The sequence below is a fragment of the Coturnix japonica genome, chromosome 1, assembly GCF_001577835.2.
Source record: "Coturnix japonica isolate 7356 chromosome 1, Coturnix japonica 2.1, whole genome shotgun sequence".
Taxonomy (NCBI): Eukaryota; Metazoa; Chordata; class Aves; order Galliformes; family Phasianidae; genus Coturnix; species Coturnix japonica.
The window spans coordinates 158,254,703-158,271,661 of record NC_029516.1 but is presented as its reverse complement, the minus strand read 5'-3'; the positions used below and the strand labels follow the sequence as shown (position 1 = coordinate 158,271,661).

At 39.5% G+C, this 16,959-nt stretch overlaps 1 protein-coding gene across 5 annotated transcripts in view; it reads right to left on the bottom strand.

Moving 5' to 3' along the window:
* ATP8A2 (ATPase phospholipid transporting 8A2) overlaps positions 1-16,959 on the bottom strand; it is a 280,358-nt gene that overhangs the window by 85,132 nt on the left and 178,267 nt on the right. For all 5 annotated transcript variants that reach the window (XM_015852108.2, XM_015852111.2, XM_015852110.2 and 2 more), the window contains 6 exons: positions 14,518-14,592; positions 12,042-12,164; positions 10,891-10,969; positions 7,507-7,568; positions 7,132-7,188; positions 2,719-2,826 (listed from right to left, as the gene is read on the bottom strand). In XM_015852108.2, the coding sequence (XP_015707594.1) occupies positions 2,719-2,826; positions 7,132-7,188; positions 7,507-7,568; positions 10,891-10,969; positions 12,042-12,164; positions 14,518-14,592 (504 nt within the window). The remainder of the gene's footprint in view (positions 1-2,718; positions 2,827-7,131; positions 7,189-7,506; positions 7,569-10,890; positions 10,970-12,041; positions 12,165-14,517; positions 14,593-16,959) is intronic.

Below are 16,959 nucleotides of genomic sequence, written 5' to 3'. Positions count from 1 at the left end.
ACACATTACATAGGATCAAACAGACATCACTGCCGGGATCCTTTAGAAAGCAGCCTGGCAAAAGGGATGCACAGTTTTCTTAAACTCTAAATAAATAATCAGATAACATAGCAAAAATTTGACAACTTCAACTGGAATCAAAACAAGAAGAGAAAAGAAGAAAATGAAGTCTTCCATAAAGGATTAGTGCTAGGAAAGCATTAGAGTGGTTCCTACATTCATCTGCTTCCACTCCACAGAAGCAGAGCTGATGGAACAACCATTTATTCTCAAGAGCAGATGGACAAAAGAAAATGGAAAGTGCAGCAGCTCCAACTACAACATCCTCCTGCTGTGGTGGGGCTGGAAGGCTCATGTGAGGGAGGTCTTCTGAATGCGCTCTGACATTAAGATGAGTTCCAAACTCAAAATCCCAGTTCTGAGTTATGACCACATATATCACAAAGCAGAAATACAAAAAGCTAGACATTGCTAACCTGCACTGTGGATTAACCACAATCTATGACTCTCCCAAAAACAGATTTTAAAACCATTCTTTTTACCCTCTCTCCTCAAGGCTGAAACAGTAATACTAATTTTCCTGAAAACATTTCATTAATGGGAACATTAATAATTCCTACAGATCCTTCTAAAGGCAACTATTATTTGTATATCTGAAAAGGTATCCCCAAAACAACCAGAGTTTATTACCACAGTACCAGATGTCTTGATATTGGAAAACCTCTATGAAGGACTATTGACATTTTTATCACATATTTGTTTTATTGCATTACACGCATTCTATTAGGAAGCTATACGGCGGAGAAAGAAGAAATATGTTGACTCTTTGAATGACAATGCTCATCATAATGATGGCCAAAAGGAAGAAATACTTTGTGGAAATGGTTCAGTAAATCCCAGCAGAAATTAAACATCTTTTCACCTAATTAAATATCTGCAAGGCTCCCTGCTGACATCTGATGAATGGGCAGAATAAAGTGTTTTGCGCATCCTGTGCCTTTTACTCACGGCACAAAGTCCTGGCTGGCATAGAAATCAGATGAGTACAGTAGTTAGAACAGCTCCCTTCACAAGTGCTGTTGCATTTGCATAAAATAAATACCTAACAGCTTCTGGAATTTGGTTCATTTAAAAAAATACATAAGAATATTTAAAAAACAAAGAATTCCTTTTTGTCATCTCATTTTACTTTTAAGATATCTTGATTACTTGCAAATGCAGAGAGACAGACAGCAGGAGCAAAGAATACCTTAAGACTGGGAAGAAGCAAGGCAACCTAGCATGATCATTGCACTTTTCGCCTTAAGCTGGAATTACGACAGCATCTGATTACTCACAAGCCTTTGTAGAAGTTCATGTAAGTGGTTAGCAAGTTCCTTTTACCTTAGGAACCTTCCTTGATTCAACTTCCTCGATCAAGGAAAATCCAACAACACACCAGAATATAGTGTCTAAAACATAATATGCAAACCATATATATCTATATAGATATACACTATATCTATATATAGTACCACTCTCCAAGTCATGATGTCAGAAAATCAATTCAAACTTTAAATTCAAAAATGTATTTTTAAAATGTATCCAAGGAAAACCAGAGCTTTATTAATGTAAGTCATCTTTTTGTTTAGGGACTTGAAATCCATGTTGGTGGAGGAAAAAAAAGCAATATTAAACTGACAGTCTGAATCTTCAGAAGAAATAGCTCACCTTGTCATTTATGTACAAAAAGGTTGATACCCTAATGGCAGCACTACAATCTGCTCTGAAGCAGAAGTTAACGGCATAACCAAACGGGATATTCAGCCAAATTTCTGCCTGATACATCAACACATGAACTACCTCTGCTGTTGTGGTACGTGCTGTGAAACACACAGATGACACCATGAATTGTTATCCAAAAAGTTAGGTTTTGCCTGTCGGCCACTTACCTGCTGCTCCCATCCTTGCTTAAGAGGCAACTCCTACGTAAAACTCACTCTGTGGGTCAGTTTGACACAGTTCCGCTCTACAGAATAATTTTTTTACCATATATCTTTAAATTCTTCATTGTTCCTTGAAGCCCACTATTTTCAATATTCACAAGGCTTTTGAGTGACTTTTACAGGCTCGTGACTCACTGTGCTCACCACAGGTTTAAATAATGACGCCAAAGGGAAAAATTTCACCACCTGGAACTCAGCTGACACTAAAGGAACAAATCCAACATTCCACTGGTGTTATAGAGGGACCATTAACAGGTCAGCTTCCCTTCTGCCTCTGACCATCTCATGCTGTTCTCAAGTCAATTCTGATTAATTCTGAACAAATGGAGGGGAAAGGGAAAAATCTTACACCAAAATACATGGGAGAGAGAATCCATAATGGAAAAAAAAGCCCACAAATCTAGAGCAAAAACTAAATTTGTACCTAGAGTTTTATAAAAGATGAAGTCTAACTAGGAAAGCATTAATCAAAGAGCCAATTTCACCGCTATTCGAGTGAAGTGAGTCTTGCCATGTAGATTCTACAGCGCCTATGATTGTGTATGATGTCATCTTCAGGGAGAAAGAGCTCTTCTAATGAGGAGATTAAGCTCAATGAATGCACAGAGCTTTAAAAAATGTTAAGTACAAGTGCTCTTAGTAGTATACAATCCTTTACAAGCCTCTAGCACATGTGCTGGCTGAGGCAGAGAAGCAGCCAAGCACTGCTGTGCTACCAAGCCTTCATACTGACCTGCCCCAGCATGTCGGGTGCAATGGGGAATGTGGGCCAGATGGCCGAGTAGACACCGAAGAAGACGAGCCAGAGCAGCATGCTTCCCCAGACGGCCAGATGACTGAACTGTCAAGGAGCAGAGAGAGAAGAGTCAGTACAGAGCACCTCCCCGGCCACCACAGCACTTATTTTTCTGGTAAGGTCTCTATCAGCCTCACTCAGGCCTGTCTACCGCCCTTGGTCTCGGGCCAGTAGCACAGGTTGTTTAAACAGCATAAAACAGCCTCCTCTTTAATCTCTGCCTCACAACAGGGCAGGCAGTCAGTCTTCCCAGCCAATCTGTCTTACTTGGAGCTCCAAAAACTCATCAGATTTTCCTTAGAGCCCTGATTTCTCTCATCTAGCTCCTGGTTCCCACTGTACGCATGCCAGGTTCAACACACGCATCAAGGTAGAATTTTTCAAAGGCACAGGTTAAAGTTCATACTGACAAATCCTTCATGTCACAGAACATGCAAACATCCATGTGCACCACACGCTTTTTTCACTGAAGACAGTTCGGTGTTGCGTGATATAGCACTGCCTACACCATCAACATCTACTGATTAGCTTTCCTTTGCTGCTCTAAAAGTGTTTTAAGTGATTTATGGATATGCAATACAGTTTACATCTTTACTTAATCTGCAGACTAAGAGTAAATAAAAGCTGTATCAAAGTGACCAAGAACACGTCCAGCACACAGTTCATTTCAGTTGCACTAAGGAAAGTCATTTCTCCTACACACCCAAACTATTTTGCTGTTCAAGATGATTTAAGCTGTTTTACTTTTACAGTGCAGTGGATAGAATCAGTAATTTTGGTTGTAACACGCAACTGAGCTCACTGTTGGCTCCAGCTTTTTTGGATGCCAACAACCCCTGCGGCTGATGACTTTGGCTCCAACTCAGAGAAGTACCTGCATAAATCTTAATTACTACATACATACGGCCTCAGAAACATGGCAATGAATTCATTCACTGGGGGCTGTAGTGGATACACGGTATGTTTGTTTAGTTCTCAGATTTATACTTTGTATTTGATGACTGTATTTGTTGACTTGTTTTTTTTCTTTTTCAAACAGGGTGTCAGAGAATCAAAGTTCCTAAGAGTAGGTATTGCATTCTGCCTGCTGTGAGACTGAAACTTCTGGAGGGAGAAGACTGCTCCTTGCCTGGAAGTACTGAGCATCTTCAGAAAGGAGAGCTTTCTTGAGCACAAGCAGAGAAAACAAACAAGCAGGGAGCCTGCAGCACCAGTGCAGACTGGCAGATAGCTGGAAGCAACTGGAGCTGCCATACAGTAGGAGCATTCATACAGAAGAACTTTAGAGGTGATGGAAAGAATGCTCTTCCAGGCACCCTCAAAAAGTCAGAGTTTTGTTCAACCCTTGAGGCAGGTCAAGCAAGCAGGACGTGGGGTGGGCTCCTTCCAGGAGAGACACTGTGGGCAGGAAGGTTTGATTTCAGACTTTTCTTTTACATGTTCCACCCAGGAGTCCTGACCAGCAGCTGGAAAAGTTATTCTGATCCAGTTTTAATGTGAATAAAACTAAAAGACTAGGAGATTTTATTTTTTTGAATCTGGGGGGAGTTGTGGCAATTTAATTCATCTGTTTTTCTTGCTGTTCTGAAAACAAGGGACATTTTGTGCCAGTCTTCTGACCAGAATATAGCCCTGCCACAGCAAGCAACTGTGGTGGTCAGCTACACTGAATCATAGAATCATAGAATCACAAGGTTGGAAAGGACCTACAAGGTCATCTAGTCCAACCGTTCTCCCTTTACCATACCTACAGAAAACCACTAAACCATATATCCTAGCTCCCTATCCAGCCAGAAGAGTGCTGTGAGGCTGCTGCAGGAGTTCATTTAAAGAGAAGCCATTCCCAAGCAGTGGCAGGAGAACTGCACCAACCCTGCTCTCCCAAAAGTAGATGACAGCTTCCCCTGAGCCACAACCTTTCATCCAAACAAGTAGACAGAAGAGCCAGCATGGCTTGGACTGATAACTTCCAAATTGCAGACTCCTACAGGTTCTACAATTAAAAGCTGTAAAGATAAAAGTAAGCAGGGAAACCACTCAAAGACACATTCCTATTCCTAGTGTAGTTAGGCTAGTGAATTCTTTTGTCTTGGTTCTTTCCGTTCTGCTGGCAGGATAGTTCTTGAGTTCTGTAGTTCTTAACCTTGCCCTTGCAAAGCTTTGCAAAAAAAGTCTTTACTCCTTTTGTTTTCATCATCTTCTCATGGTTTTCCCAATCATCTCTTGCCACACATCTCCCTTCACAAATATCAGGTTTGTGTTTATTTGCAATTAGTTCTCTACCTTTCTCTGCTTTTGAAAGAGCCCCCCTTGTCCTGCTTGAGACCATTTCTGAAATGCTAACCCTACCAAGCTCTGCACTGATAATTTTCCACTGATCTATCATTTGCTGCTGAAGAACTCAAGTGCAAAGCAGAAGCAAGATTGTCAGAACTGTTAAATGACAGAAAATGAAATATAGTGCTAACACATTAAAAAGCCTACACAGCATGCATCTTGTGCATCCAATTTATCTGAAGTGGTTTAAACAGAATGGCAAAGCACTGAAGAAGGCCATATTTTGGAAAAGCCTGCTGCAATGTTATGTGCAGGCAACACGAAGGTAAAGTTGCCCCACACGGCTCTAATGGGCAGATTTTGCTCTTTGTCATGTTACTGCTTTTACCAAAGCCTTTCTTTCCACGCTGCCTACTGGGTATACCAGCCTCTCAGCAACACTGAATCTGTGTTTCTTATTTTAAAGCTTTCAGCTGAACCCAACGTGTCTCCCAAGTGGCAGCGTCCCTCTCGCTCTGAAGAACAAACTGCATGTAACCAATCCAGCTGATGATGGAGAAGAAGCTTAACTCAATGTTGTACATTTAATACTCTTCAAGTAACCTGAAGATTCTTTGTTTGTTGATGCACTCACAGCTGAAATAATAATTGTAATTCAGATTCCAAGATGATGAGAATCACTTGGTCCAAGCAATGGGACAGGGATTAGAGTATATATAGAAAAAGTTGACTATAAATACAATCATTTTTCTGTGTAGAAAAATAACTTTCTGTATAAAATGCCACTCTTCAAGAACACTGAGATCTAATAAAAATTATATCTTTAAAAATAAAGTTAGGAAAGGGAGTATTGCTCTTATTCCCAGGTGACTGAAAAGTCACCAGTTACCCAGGGAAGGGGAGAGAGGAGGAAGCATCAAATAATTCAAACATAACAGAATCTAAAAGGGCTCATGTGCCTCCACTGCAGATTGGAATAAGTCATCTTTCAGTGCACAGGGGATTAATTTGTTTCTAACTACTTTTGCATTTTAAAATGTTAGTACACAACACAGAACCTGTGCATAAGCAACAACAAAAAAGAACCGACTTTATTTTCTGATGAGAGAACGAGGCAGAAAGCATTAGCATTTCCCTAATAATTAAATAGCCCATACAGATACTATTTCATCTTTAAAATTCAGAGCAGACATCAGCTCATTAATCTTAACAATTCCTCTGTGATGAACGAAAGGAAACACTTTACAGCTAATAGGAGGAATGAGGTTATGAGATTTAGCCAAGTCCCTCCAGAAAACGGATAGAATAAGAATATGGGGCTCCTCAAAACAGCTTGGTCTCAAGGGCACCATGTCTTAGAATACGATGAAAACTGCATTTCTGAAAGGCATCTCATGTGGGTGTGGAGAAACAGGGACTCCACCAAACTTGCAGTGTTTGTGTTTTCATGAGGTTTAGACAAAGGAAGAAAAGATCTGGAGGTCCATCAACACAGGAACCCTCCTACCCCCCATATTCTTTGGAGGTCACTGCCCCGGCAAATTCTGACACCTACCAATAACAGAGCACTCACTCACTGCAAGTAAATGACTCAAATCTAGGAATCAACACAACTGTTTGACTAACAACCCTTATTTATTGCTGAAAGTTTCCAAACAAACGTTCTCAGCCAATGTGAAGTCAACAGTGCTTTTTTACAAGCTTCAAAGAACTCTGCAAAACCCATTTGTTTATCTATGGGCAGACACCATGCACTATTGCATTAATTCTTAAAGGAGCTACAGAGTAAAAAGATGCTGTTCGTAAGCAATTACAGTAGTCTGCACATTTGTAGCATCTTTCTCTAAATTTTCAATGTTTAAAAATGTTGTCTAAATAGTTTTAGACTATTCCTGCTTCTGACAGGATGCTCTTTTTTTTATCACATCTTCAGAATGCACTCATTCTCCTCTCCCGTAGGTATGGAACTTAGTTTATCCTTAAATAAAAGATGCTATTAAAATACTGCAGCCTTAAATGATTTTTAGTACTGTATGAATGTTAATAAAATAAAAGCTTATGAAGAATACTTACTCTAGTCCATGCAGTTGTTTCCAATCCAGCTTTTAGGCAAACAGTGACTACAACGTACTGTAAAGGAAAAAGACAAAAGGCAGCTTCAGTATCTTCGCTCTCAAATTCAGAGGTGTCCACAGCCCGATCTCCCTTTAGCACCAAAAAATGGAAGTACCATCTATGTACCAACCCACCTGTGGAGCCTTGGCAGAATGGGGTGGGGAAGGACAGAGCAAAAGATACTGTTGGTCCATGTGTAAAAAGATGAATGTGGGTGAAAAATCAGGCTCACAACACAGGTCTGACTGCACTTAAACTTTCTTCTGATTTACATAATTTTCTGACAGCGTAAAAAAATTACCATTCAAAAATGTCTTGGATAAATAAACTTACAGTGTAAACTATGTTCCCAACAAATAAATAGTCGATTCCCTGCCCGTTTGTGAATACGGCATCTGAAAAAGAAAAATTGTCACATTTGTTAACCAGTATCAACAGAACAGAAGCAGCATCAAGGAGATGCTGAGGAGGATAGACAGTAACTGGTTCCAAACTTGTCTACTGGAATGTCAGAGAGCACTTTTAGAAGCTGTGAGCTACTGGTAATGCACCAGTTGTGCTAAACAAGACAGGGTGCTCAGATAGAATGTGTATACACAGCCCTGCCTGCCAGAAGCCGTTAGAAGAAGGGGAAGCTTTTGCCAGGCATTAATGTGTAATTTATCTCGAAGAGCTGAGGTAGGTCGGCATCACTTCTGTGACTATCTGTTCTGTGCTGCTTATTGACAGCTCTAACAAACTCCATGGTGAATAAAGCCTACACGTGACTTGATCTGCGCTGAAATAAAGTTGTGCACGTAGACTGATCTTTTGCAGTTTTCTCTTAAGGGCACGTTTAGTACCTAAAATACCTCACTGGAGGTTAATTCAGTAACTGAGCAGCATTCAGTCCTCCACACTTTTGCTTGGTCAAGTGCACAGAAGGGTAAGTACATGTTAATCTATCACTTGCAAGTGCCAACCTTGGCAATGCTTCAAATGTCTGTTTAGTCTTTCTTAGTCCATGCTGAATAAAACCGGAACACCATGAAAGCACACTCAACAGCTACGCTAATGCCAGATGAACTCATACACACAGGAACTTTCAAGCATTACTCAAGCATGATAAGTACTGGTATTTTCACAGGTTTTAAGACAACTGCTAAAGAAATACACAAACAGCAGGGATGAAAAAGGCTTAAGATAAAACCCTTGGACTTGTTCCTAAACACATATTGCTTAGTACAGTGCTTCTACTTATGAGGGTACCACTTAGCTAGGTTTATTTGCAAAACTGGGTCTGACATTGTAAAACCAGGGTCACCTACTTAGCTAACTATGTTCCTGTAAAGTACGTCTCCAGGATCAGCAAATCTTGAAGTCTACAGAGAAGAGCCCCTGACAGCCTGACCTCTGGTGAAGACTGTCCAGCACATGGGCAAGAGGTTCAGACAGTGCAGCTGCCCAAGCTACTCGTGTGGGTTTGCTTCTACAATCACTGAATGTGTTTTTCTCTGAACAACTGACAGATTCTGAATATCTTAGAGATGTCACCGATTTGATATTGTGGCTTTTCTTTCCATTTTGAACCTAAACTACTAAGAAACATCACCAGATATACTAATCACAAACAGCAGAACGAGATCAAAAACCTGATCCATTTTGCCCACCGACAGATTTGATCTTCAGCCACAGGCATTTCCATCAGCCCATTTTTTTCTCCTGGTACTTTGTGGCCTCAGAAATTTACCGCATCACTCACAAATACACAAAGTTTTAGCAGACTCTTTGCTCTTTCCTCTACTGTCAACAAAAAAAGGCAAAGAGCACGAGAGAATGGAGCCTTCCATATCCCATAAATTCTGGTGATGCTTGACGTCTCAGTTTATTGACAAAGAGGCATGCCTAAAAACTTACCTATTTTGATAGCTCTATAATAAACTCGTCTAATGACCCTGACAGTATATTGCTTTAGCACACCAAAGTGCACATCTAAGTAATGGAGTAAAATCTGCTGCCAGTCTCATTTTTTCTTTAAAGTTACATTGTAATGTGACAAGGGAATTATTCCTTTTTTTTTTTTTTTTTTTTTCCCCAGAGTTTTCCATGACCTTCCACTTCAGGAAGCTAAACAGTCCTGAAAGGAATGATATTTCTGTTAACAAGAACAGACAGATGTTCAGTGAACACATCTTTCTAAAGCCATACAAGTGTCCATTTACTGAACATGTGTGCTTCAGATTCTAAGGAAACTGAGAGGTTAAAAAACACCCCAGTGAGAATGGTGCATTTTTGTCTATGGCACTGGCATCTCTTTTATTTTACTTAAAAATACAGAGAAACTTGAAAATTCAATATTTGATCCACTTTGGAAATCAAGCTAAGCAACCTATTGAAATTATTTCAGAAAGAGAGTTACCATGTAAACAGGTGACTATTCCAGCCTTACCATTTCAACTGTTGAGAGCAACAGTGTATTATCTACTTAGGAACTGAACAGTCAGAAAACTATTTATGGAAGGCTGAAAGAGAAAGCGTAGCTTGCAACTACTACAGACAGCCCAGAGTAGCTCAAGTTGGATTTAAAGAGGAGCTATTCAAGATTAACATTTCCCATAAAAATAGTGAAACAGAACAACCCCAGGCCCCCCAAAGCAAAACAAAGACCAGTGAAACAAAAACAATCTCTCTCCCCCTAAACTGAAACAGAGCTCTCAGCCCACAGAGGAAAGGGAGGTCTCCTTCTTGTATGGTCTGTCAGAAAACTGTGTGAAATTGTCACTGAGGATATGACACTGAAGTTTTACTGAACCAGGTAGAGCGAAACATGAACCTGCCTCCTCCATATCTCTACAATCATGCTCCTTTGATGTGAGCATTCATCTTCTCTTCCTTTTCCCTTTCTTTTACCTCCTCCCCAATTAATCCATCCTCAAGCTGAAGGATCTTGGAATTAGTGTTTCTACATAAGCGTTTGTTTTGAAAACCTCATGTTTTTGATAAATACAACCTTCACTCCCCCAGATTCCTCATCTGATCTTGTCCCATTTCTTAATACAGTAAAACAGATTCCCACGTTTTCTCTGCCCACACAATTATATCATAAATCTAAGTAGGAACTGCATGAGATTTACTGTTCCCTGAAATACTGCGCAGTTGCACTACATTTCATAGAAAGCAAGTCTTAGTAAACTTGGTTCAGACAAAAAAAGTCTTGTTTTCCTGATATCTGCCTCATGATCTGATATTTTCCAGTCCAGGCAATTCACTTCTTCCACAGACTTTGGTGATAGTGAAACCTCATTCTTTCACTCTATATTTTATACTACTGCACTATGGAATGGGAAAGATCCAGAAAGATAAAACAAATGCTTGTAATACAGCTACCAGCTGCTTTAACAACCCTTGCAAAAACATTATACAGTAAAATGTTGAGTTCTAAACACATAGCTGAAAAAAATCAGGTGTTGTACAGAACGTTTTTAGTGTTTGAGTAAGACTTTGGCAAAACAGTAGTTTAATTTCTTAAGTATTTAAGTCGTTACATGAACAGTAATTAAGTTAAATATGAATAAACTCAGGAAGCCACCAGATAACTGGGCCAAGAATAGCAGCTAGAGTCTATTGAACTGTCAGCATTATTTTCTTAGAACTTGTCACGACCTCCAATTCTGCAAACACATTGGCTCTGTAAGACTGAACATCAGTTACTGACGTAAGAAATAATGAAGCCGTTACCATGCTCCAGTACTTTCAGTGGAAACCAGAAGAGAATGACGGAATGGATCAGGGCATTGATGCAGTGACCCCAGAAAACCTGAGGGAAAACAAACCAAGTCATCAGTAAAGTCCAAAACTCTTGACCTCTCTCTAACTCCCAACAGACGCTTCATTGTGTAGTTTAGAGTCAGACGATATTTTTCCTGAAGTGAAATACCTAAACTTTCCTAAGATCCATTTCCTCCTACAATTTCTGCTCTGTCACAGGAAAACACCGGTCCAGTTGGACAGTTTTATTCTAACAAGTTAAAATGTTACAGGCAAGCAGACTTGCAACTTAAGATCTTTATCAAAATACAGCAGACAGTTGGAGTCACCTTTCTTTAATTATCACAAGGAAAGATTTTAAAAGACTGATTCTGTACCATGAACAGTTCTATTTTCTTTTAGTGGGCAAGTACTTTCTATGCTATGCAATTCTTAACCTTACAGATAAAGCAGTGTTGCACAAACTAGAGCTTTATGCGCTCAACAGTTTCCTCCTCCCTCCCCTCTAATCAAAGAAGTCTTACAGCCTCCCTGACTCAGAATTACATTTAAATATGTGCCTCTTATGGAATAAACACAGAGTTCCAGTGCTGGCACTTTCTGGCATGTAAAACAGTAGAATGAAATAAAATGCATTTTTCAAAAGTTAAAGTCAAAATAAACACATTTTTACTCTCCAATTTTTATTTTCTCTAATAATAGAGAGGAACTGATTAACTGTAGAAAAGCCCTCTAGTAGGAAGTGCTGTGACAACCTCTATATTGAAGAAACGTGGACGAAAACATCCAGTTTCTAGGAAAAAGGTAAGATAACCGTTTTTTAGTAGGTGTGAATCAGAAGGTCATATTCAGATACAAATGACTATTTGAAATGCACAGTTCAGATTTCAGGACAAGTTTCAGTTGAAGCCACTTCCGAAAATCCTCAATTAAAAACAAACTGTTTGTTTTGGTACTGTTCTTTTTCAAAACAAAACATAATCCCTTTGAAAACAACCACCTTGTTGCAGTATCATAGTATGAAACAGAAGAGACAGTGGGGAATAAATTATTTTGTGATGAAATAGACCTGGAAAACAAAATTTTCATGTTATTCTTAAAGAAGCAGATTGCTCCCTTACCCTTGTGTTGAAACCATCTGCATTCTGAGTGATTTTGTATAGCTGTGGAAATCTAAGCATGCTATCTTGAGTGCACGATCGCTCAAAAATTCCCAGAGTGAAGGGTGGCAACGCTGTGAAAATCTGCAAAGCAAGCAAAGACTCATTAAAAGCGGCCATGAGTATTAAGTGGATCCCTGATATTATTTCAGTATGTAGTCAACAGCAAAATTCCCAGACACTTCAGTGGAGATGCATTACCAACTGGTGCATTGAGAGCATTTTCAAGTGTCCAAACAAATCCACGCAGAAACTTCAGCGATCTGCAACTCTCAAATGTTGACTTGCAAAGAAAAGAAGCGTAAATGAAAACTGGTGCTACTAACCAAGCAGCTTGCATTCAAGAAGTTAGCCATTGGAACTTTCTGATGTGGCAGCTCATCTAGGGAGGGCAGGCCATGTCAGAGTGCAAAGGAAAGACAACATGTACTTTTACAAACAAGCCTTGAAAGAATGGGTTCAAGTACAGCCACACTTGTAGGCATAATTAAATAAGCAATATGTTTAATCAAAGCTAAGTTTAGGAATAAAGCAAATGTCCAAAACATGACACTTTCTCATATACCTTTACGATATTTCCATATTTTTTTCATGTTTCATGGGACACTTCCCAATTGAATCAACCACAAGATGTGTTTGTTTGTTTGTTTGTTTTTTGGGTTTTTTTTGGTTTTTTTTTTTTTTTTTAATTTGAAAGGAAGCCTCCAGTATAGAACCATAGAATCAACAAGGTTGGAAAAGACCTCCAAGATCATCCAGTCCAACATCGTATCACATCTCAGTGTTTTTTGAACACTTCCAGGGATGGTGACTCCAACACCTCCCTGGGCAGCCCATTCCAGCACCTCACCACTCTTTCAGAGATGAAATTTTTCTTAATATCCAACCAGAACCTCCCCAGCACAATTTTAGGCCATTCTTTGCAGCCCTATCACTATTCCTATCATGTGAACCAGCATAAACCAATACAAACCTGATCTAGTTGTAATGTGCCTAATCAATTCAGGAGAGCTGGACTAGATGATCTTTAAGGGACCCTTCTGATTCAGATGATTCTATGATTCTATAAATGCTGGATCCACAATGCTAGTAAGATTTCCTACACTTAGCATTTTAATGAGACTGCTCATGAAACAGAGGGTTAATTAATGTGGAAAAGAACAGAAGAGTTAAACTCCACTTAAAAACCTAACCCCTTCAAACTGTGAAAGCCCTGAGTACCCCACCAGCATTTGATTCTCTGTGATTCTTTGGGACCAATTCTACTTTCAGAAAATAGTGGCCTTATGAAACAAGGATTAATTTATACTGCACTGATTCTCTAATATGAGCTTCATCCATGAGCTTTAAATGCGGGGTAGGTAGATCCATCAAACCAGGTTTAAAGATAATAGATGCAAATATCTAACTATGAATGACAGACTGTGCAACAGTCAGGAAATGAGGGTGAAGAGGAAGTGGAAAATCCCTGAATTAATGCCTTCCATGGAGAGTATGGAATCTTACAGCATATGAGGGTTTGTGCCATCATTTTTAAGATTAGAGAAATGTGACAGAAATGTTTCCATTAATACTACACAGTGATAGAGATAATTTGCTGGCTTTTTCTGTGTTTCCATATATTTAAAAGTCTGATAAAAAAATAAATAAATAAAATTTCTTCCCTCTAAAAAGAAATGCAAAGGATTTTTCAACACTGACAAAGCGTCCTCGTGGCTTATAAATCCAGCCATCACTAACATTTCAAATATAAAGCTCTATTAAGAAGACCAGCTCAGTCTGATGGTATGCAGCAAAACGTGGCACCAGAGATCTTCCAGGCTTTAATCAGATTAAAGTTATTAATTAGAGTGATAAAATCACATGATACAGTGTGGGACCCTGAAAAGCACACATCCTACACTTGGTTAAGGCAAGGAATACTGGTTACACAGCGTGCTGCTTCCAGTTCTGTAATGACTCAGTAGAGAGTGCACAATGCTTCACTGAGCATCTAATTCTTACAGGATCTGAAAGAAGGTCTTCCATATTTACTATCTATCAGTAAATTTTTCAGTATGTTTCTGCATGGACCAAAATCACTGGGACAATAACACATTATGAAAAGATAAGAAAATAAAAACACAAAGGCTAAGACTTGAGATCTATTTTGAACGTTAGCAGCCAGTAAAATATCTCAATACAAGAGACCAAAGATGCTTTCAAAGAGAAAACTGAAGTACACCCAAAAGCTGCAGCCTTACTGAACACTTATTTTGGTAATTAAAAACAGCATTCAATGTTTTGCTTTCTATGGCTCAAGGTAGATCAAAATGGCTTTTACAAGTGAGTTCACCTTTACTGACAATACACTTAGATTGTTACCTAGGAGAGATGGGACAGAGCACACACTAACACACATCCTAAGTAATACCAATTCAAAACATGTAGCACTTACCACGTTATACAGACCAATGCACCATCGCTCAAATAAGATCTGCCCAGAGAATCCATTAACGAAAGCAAACCAAAGCTGAAACAAAGAAAAGACAGGTTACAAGAAGCTTTATTACTGCAGTAAATGCTTCCATCTACAGTAGAGAAGGAGGCTATGGAACACAGACCACCATCTGGAGACAGCTGCTTGTCATGCTTCAAAACTAATGATCGGCAGTGTCAGGAAGTTATTCTTTTCCAAAATCTTAAGACTTTAAATATTGCCAGAGTGCTGTTTGTTTAAAATAAAATACTCAGGTGAAGGAACAATTTACTGTATATGAATCATTACTCCAGAAAAAACAAATGGCCTCAAAATATTTCTAAAGTCTTACTGCTGGCAAAACAACATGCTTAAAGCCACGAGCTAACCTACTTTCCATCAGTGATTATCAGAATTGTCATGTTAGCTGTCTTGTGATGGATGCTCTGTTTGACTTGTGTTCTGTTATAGTTAAAAAATCAGAGGTACCAATTCGTCACTTGCATTATTATAATTCTACTGTCAGCATGATAATAATTGTTATTTAATAAACGTAAATTAAGAATTAAACAATGGAAGAAGTTGCCTGAAGATTCTGCGAAGGCTCCATTCTTTCACACGTCTATGAAATACAGCTGAAGAGCCCTGAACAACCTGGTTCAAACTCTGCATCGACCCTGCTTTAAGTCAGGGGCTGAACTGGGTGGCCTCTGAGCTCCCTTCTGAGATGTCTCTAACACCATAATGCCAGAAGAATGCTACGTGCAGCATTGTGTAAGTCAACTCTTTACAGAATTTAATTGGACCTACTTGCTTAATCCTACTTTTAATCTTGTTGAAGCAGCTTTTTAAAATAAGAAATGCTTTACTAAGTTGGAACAAAGTTTCTCAGTCAGTGAGCACTGAAAGGCTAAGGAAAGTAGGGAAAAAAATTGTCCTTTCCCAAGGAAAGTCTTTGCTGTCAAAGGAGCACTCTGAATTTGTGATTATTGTCCCTTTCAAAGTTCATTTGTGAAGTCCATTTGGGCTCAACCATGTACCACAACATTTAGTTTAAAATTACAGTTCAAACAACACCATTTTTAACATATGTTATCTTATGTTTACTTTGCTATTTTACATGTCACTGCCCAACAGTCCATGGCACTCACAGACAGAGCTCTGTCCTGACACTGTTCTATCAGTGATGTATCAGCACTCTCCTGCCAGCATCATTTATTCTCTGGTTCACCTGTAATTTGTGCAATAGAAATGCCCCTGCAAAGCTGTATACCATTCGGCCTCTGCTCTCATTCAAAATGGGTATAGAGTAACCAGGAAAGAGAAGGTAAGAAGACAACATCAAGACCTGCAACTGCTTGTATGAATCTGGTATCTAAGTAGTCTGGGACTCCTCACCGTGAGACAGAGACAACTTAAGGGAAGATTTAAGTATTGACAAGAGTGACAAGATCCATCAGTTTCACTCTATTTCCAGTTAGTTGAAATACATCAGTCTTGTATAAACTACAAATACGTATACCTAATTCCTAAGATTCAGTTTCCTCTATCATTCATGTTGTCAATCATACATGAATTTAAATTAAACAAGATTATGTGTTCATCCCTCCAGGTCTGCATAGAGAAAAGCACAGAAGAAAATCACATTCTACACTCCAACCTTTTTTCATCATTTTTACTTACACCATCAGTACATGGAGTGGTCACCACCCTCCCATTCTCACTCTCGGGACCCAATTAATGGCCCAAAGCAGCACGTTGACCATCCTCACACAGACTTGGGGTCTGTTACCCAACTGCATATCTCAGTTCTTTAAATGAAAACTATGAAAGGTCTTGGGGAAAAACAATTCTTTTGGGGCTGGGAGGTAAGGAACTTGAGGGCAGCTTCTCTTGGCAAGAATCTGAGCTTCAGACAAGCTTCCTCCTCAGTATTTAGCAGTGATCATCTGGGCATTCATCCCCTCTATTCTTCTTGCAGTTTACTGCAAGCGTGAACAAATTTGGGAGACCTCACTGTGGCCCTCCAATATTTGAAAGGAACGTACGAACAGGAAAGACAGAGACTGTTTATGAGGGTGGATAGTGATAGGACAAGGGGGAATGGCTTTAAACTGAGACAGGGGAGGTTTAGGTTAGATATTAGGAGGAAGTTTTTCACACAGAGTGTGATGTTACACTGGAACAGGGAGGTTGAGCCCAAGTAGGTTGTGGATGCCACATCCCTGGAGGCATTCAAGGCCTGGTCTGGTGGTTGGCAGCCCTGCACATAGCAGGGTGTTGGAACTAGATGATCTTCATGGTCCTTTTCAACCCAGGCCATTCAATGACTCTGTGATGAATAAGGGTACCAATACAAGATGCTTAAAATAGCTCACAAACCAAAAGCCTGTCTGCCTATCTGGCAAGCTCAGCCTGTGT